This window comes from Trypanosoma equiperdum (assembly GCF_001457755.1).
Source record: "Trypanosoma equiperdum strain OVI genome assembly, contig: ctg_1622, whole genome shotgun sequence".
In the NCBI taxonomy this organism is placed as follows: Eukaryota; Euglenozoa; class Kinetoplastea; order Trypanosomatida; family Trypanosomatidae; genus Trypanosoma; species Trypanosoma equiperdum.
In genome coordinates this window covers 19,967-24,728 of record NW_027123641.1, presented here as the reverse complement: position 1 = coordinate 24,728, position 4,762 = coordinate 19,967, and the positions used below count along the sequence as shown (strand labels likewise).

General features: G+C 52.1%; 2 protein-coding genes across 2 annotated transcripts; both read left to right on the top strand.

Annotated features, from left to right (window-relative positions):
• Nucleotides 1-72: 72 nt before the first annotated feature.
• Nucleotides 73-2,310, top strand: TEOVI_000787300 (ATP-dependent DEAD/H RNA helicase, putative; the record flags this gene model as incomplete). Its single annotated transcript, XM_067222391.1, has 1 exon — nt 73-2,310. The coding sequence occupies one exon, from the start codon at nt 73-75 to the stop codon at nt 2,308-2,310; it is 2,238 nt and encodes a 745-aa protein (XP_067078492.1).
• Nucleotides 2,311-3,606: 1,296 nt separating this feature from the next.
• Nucleotides 3,607-4,626, top strand: TEOVI_000787200 (uncharacterized protein; the record flags this gene model as incomplete). Its single annotated transcript, XM_067222390.1, has 1 exon — nt 3,607-4,626. One exon carries the CDS (start codon nt 3,607-3,609, stop codon nt 4,624-4,626), a length of 1,020 nt encoding a protein of 339 aa, XP_067078491.1.
• Between the last annotated feature and the right edge of the window lie 136 nt (nt 4,627-4,762).

Genomic DNA, 4,762 nt, shown 5'->3' with positions numbered 1-4,762 from the left:
CACACACACACACACAAGGAACGGTGGAGAAACCGACGCAGAGGATCCCGACTCCACATTGTGCCTGTGCAAATGCGACACTGGACATTTCACTGCTTGCGGACTGTTCGTCAGTGCTCAGTGAAAGTTGGTAGTGCTTACTGGGGTCCACGCAGCGTCCAATTCCGTCACGCTAAATTACCTCCCCACGATGCAGGTAACGCTCATGCCACTTCAGGTATGGCGACGGTACAGGAGGTTGAAAGTGGTGCACCCCGAAAGTACGGAGTTGTGGGGATGCCTCACGCTCCTCCCGTTGAAAGCCATGAAAGTAACGCGTCGAGTGACACACATTCTTTCGTAACCGATGGTATTGTGAGTGTGTCATGCAGAGGTTTGCATGCAAACAATGATTTTCACACTGAGCTGCGTTGTGAGGACCCTCACCAGCCCACCAACAGTGAGGACCGAGTGTTTGATACTTCAACTATGAAGAGTGACGTCCCCGCCGCTGTGGCAAAGGTAGCGACATGCGGCGAGAATGGCATCAGCGTTGAGGGTGGAACGCAACTTGGCGTGCGTGACACCAATCCACATCCATTATTGGCTTCGGGTAGTAATGACTCAGAAACTTCTCTGGAGGTAAAGCGTGCAATGGGGCCATCTCCTTCGAAGATTCCCTCACTATGTCAGGGCAATTGCCAACACAGTGACACACGCACAACTGGTCTTCCAATGCGGTCTGTGAGTGGACAAGGCTCACCAACTGATGCCGATCGCGGCGAAGCCTCAACATTCAGCACAGAGGAAAAAACAACTGACCACGGCTCCTTGAGTGATGTGGGCAGTGAAAAAGAAAATTTCGTTGTGCGCGATCACATGCGAAATACTGTCCCTGTACAGCGCCTTCTCTCTTTCGAGGATCTCGCCAACAAGTTGCCTCCGTGGTTACGGCACGGACTTATGCGATCCGGGTATATTGCACCAAGTCTTGTGCAGTCTGTGGCGATTCCTTTGTTTATGGCAAAACACGACGTTGTTGGGGTTGCGCCAACCGGGAGTGGAAAAACTGTAGCGTTCGCGCTTCCTGCGCTTGCAGCCCTCGCCAGGCGGCTGGAGAGTGACCATGTTGAAAATAGCGCAAGTACTGAGGCCAGCGGAGATCCATCGGAGGAGTCTGGGAGGGTGCGGGCGGTGCCGCATGTGCTGGTTCTGTGCCCCACTAGAGAATTAGTGCAACAAACGCGTCGGGTTTTTTCCCTGTTGTCGGAAAATGCAGTGCGCATAGCTGGTATGTACGGAGGACAGGATCGGGAGCAACAACTGGAATATGTGCGGCACATGGGGGGATGCGACGTACTGGTGGCGACCCCGGGCCGGCTTTGTGACTTTGTTGAGGCCCGAGAAGTCAGCCTGAAGGCGGTGAGCTTTCTTATTATGGACGAAGCAGACCGAATGTTGGAGCTTGGTTTTGCACCGCAGTTGGAGTTTCTGATGTCAGATATTAAGAGGTATCGACGAAGCCGGCAGACAACCATGTGGACGGCCACATGGAATGCCACCGTTGGGGGACTGGCCACGCGGTTTATGCAACCTGAGCGGCTTTTGCTAGAAGTAGACCGTGAGCATAAGGTTAACTCGAATGTTACGCAAAGAATGTACGCTTTGTCCGACCCTTCTCAACGGTTACAGGCAATTGTTAAGCTTTACGATGATGGCGTGATTAACCGAAGGCAACAGGTTCTTATTTTTGCCAACCGGAAAGAGGAGGTGGAGTGGTTGGCGAGTGAACTCTCACGTGCGTTGCGAGCACCACCAAATATGCTTCAGTTTCTGCATGGTGGTATGCGGCAGAAGCGCCGTGAGGCGATGATACGAGGCTTCAGCTGCAACGAAGTCCGTGTACTTTGCGCCACTGATGTTGCTGCCCGCGGCATTGACGTTCCTGGTCTTTCACACGTGATCAACTATGACCTCCCAGCTCATGTCGATGCGTACGTACATCGCATTGGGCGGACGGGAAGAGCCGGCCGAACCGGGACAGCGCACACGTTTGTTACCGCAGGTGACCCAAACGCACCGATTATCGCACGTTTCATTGTGCAGCAGCAACAGGGGGCGGCACTACCTGATGACGTACTTTCAATAGTGCAAGATGTGGAACGATGTGGGACAGCGCCTTCCCGCCAGCGATATAAATTTCACTCGACTGTGGCAGGAAAGGATTGGCGGGTACCAGCCAATGAAAAGCAAACGCAGACACAGGGTAGTCGCTACGTTCGAGGAGTTGGTCTCGTTACAACGCTCAAGCGACCAGCGACCCGTAAATAATCCCGATGAGGGGGAACGTTGCGGTTGTTATGGTTGCACCGTTTAGTGTCTCTCGCAACGCATCTTGTTGTTTTGTGACGGCTTGAGTGTGCGCCCCAGAATGACTGCTTTAACATTTTAGCGCTTTTATCCGCACCAACAGATCCATTTGGTCGTGCGGCGTCACCACCCTCAAAGCGTTTGCGAAGGCTGTCGCACTGTTTGTGTGTGGAGCTGGTGAAGGAAATAAACACATGGGGAGAGATAAAAGAACTCAGTAAGAGTTAAAGCCTGCTTACTGGTCCACTTCTTTTGGCGGACGAACTGTCTTGTGGCTGTCATCATACCAAGAATAGTGTTGCTGACCCTAATTGGCGCATCGGGACTGGCGCGGTGGTATGTCATTTTATTTTTTTTAACGGTGGCTGCTACCACCGGTGTCTTCACCATCATTGACAGAATGAAGGAAAGGAGGAGGGGCTCCGCAATTCATTGTTCACGCCGTGTTCCGCTGGATTTATTTCTCTTCCTCCCATTGGCAAATCCCCTCGAATCCGCTGTCTTCAGCGCCGTGTACAGTTGTTTCTCCCTCCCCCATTTTCCCCTTGTGTGCGTCATGTCACTGCTTTTCTTTTTTTTTTTTTCGTGTGTCTGTATACATATACATATGTCACTAACACGCCCTCGCCCCACCTCATCTTTGACCAAGTAACCACCGTAAAAAAAAATCATTGGGTTGGGATTTATAAGTGTCAATCAGAGGGCACGTGCCGCGCGTGACCGATTTCAATTATTGCCGACGATTTGTTCACCTCCAGATACACAAGTTGGAAATTGACTGAGAGAATAAAAATAAAAGATCAGCGAAAAGAAGAGGAATCGGATTGTGAAGGATATTGTTCGGCTCCTCCCTTTGATAGAAAAGCTAGTGAATAAGAAAACGGTTGTCGCAGACTAGAGTACCCAACAATAGAAATAAGAAAGGGGAAATCAAGGAATAAAAGCACCACCGTCTTCGGACTGAGAAACGTTGCAAGAAGAAGGGTGCAGGAAAAGGGCAAATCGGTAACAACTTAAGATCAACAGAGTACCAGTTAACCGAGTCGCTGCAAACAGGTACCAGGGTCAGGGGAACTTATTTTGCTTTGTTCAGGAAAGAACAACACTTCGCCTGACGGCAAGTAGAGCCCCTTAACCGTTGAACGACTGCACACCTGTCTCCGAGGAAAGAGATTGCCTCGTATCGCACTTGTGAGAGTCGAAAGGTGAGTTTCTGGGTGGAGGTTAGTAGGTGTAACAAGGCGCACAAATCAGAGAATGAATCGATCTTCTGATGCTGAGTGGAACCCGGCATCATTCAATTCACCAGATTTGAGTCCAGAGACCGAGATCTCCGCGGCCCGATTGGTAGAGGACGATGTATCACCAAGCACGCTCCCGGGCTTCGGCACATCACCTTTCGTGGGAAGCGGACAACCCCCGGAGACAGCAGATGAAAAAGCCGTCTATATGCGTATCATAAACGACATGGAACAGGAGTGCGGCTCTGACGACGATGAGGAAGCCTGTTCGGCGAATAATCTGCTCCCCCCTAGTGCCATTTCGGGCGCCAACGCTGATAACAGCGACGGAAAAGGTGCTGGTGCCTCCGGAATTGTTGGTGGATTCACCGTCGAAGAGTCTCATGGACTGTCATCCCGCGGTTACGTGCCGCCACCGGTTTATGGCTCTTCTCCCCAGCCCGCGAATAGTCCTTACAGCTACACCACTACACCACACAATGGCCATCCGCCGCCATCGTTTGCTGTGGCCATTGCCACAACGCCACCGCTCTCTGGCATGCCTGTTGACATGTCACCGCTCGGCTCGCGTTTTGCTCCCCAGATGCCGGCAGCTCAACACGATCCCATTCTCGTCCGCAACCAATACGGTGTGTTTATGCTACAGCCTGTTACCAACCCGACCCCGCCGTACACTCCGCCCGTGGCTGTTACCACACCCATGACACCCATGACGGGTTGTGCTTTACCACCGGCTACGCTGCCGCCCCTCTGCACAGCTGTTCAGCAGGCAGGCGAAGATTTGGGCGCTGCAACGAAGGTGCCTGGTGCGTACAACACCCCATTAGCAAGTGGTGCTGGTGTCGGTGGGAGCCACATTCTGAGCTGTGGCGTAGCTGGAGTCGCTGGTACAGAAGGTGTGCGCGGAGGCGGTACGTACACCTTCATGAGTGCGTGCATGAAGTCACCGGCGGCTCCAGTCCACGTCCAGCCGCCCCCACCTTACCCTTACGAGGATGCTGTTGAGTCTAATTATCAAAGGAACAGGGGAAAGTAAAGGGGCTCCACCGTATGGCCAAAGCCGAAGGAGGGGAACCGGTTGTAAAGTAGGTTTAATATGTATGTGTGCGTGTCTGTATATATATATATATATATATATATGCACCACTCTCGTTATATTGCTCATTTTGATT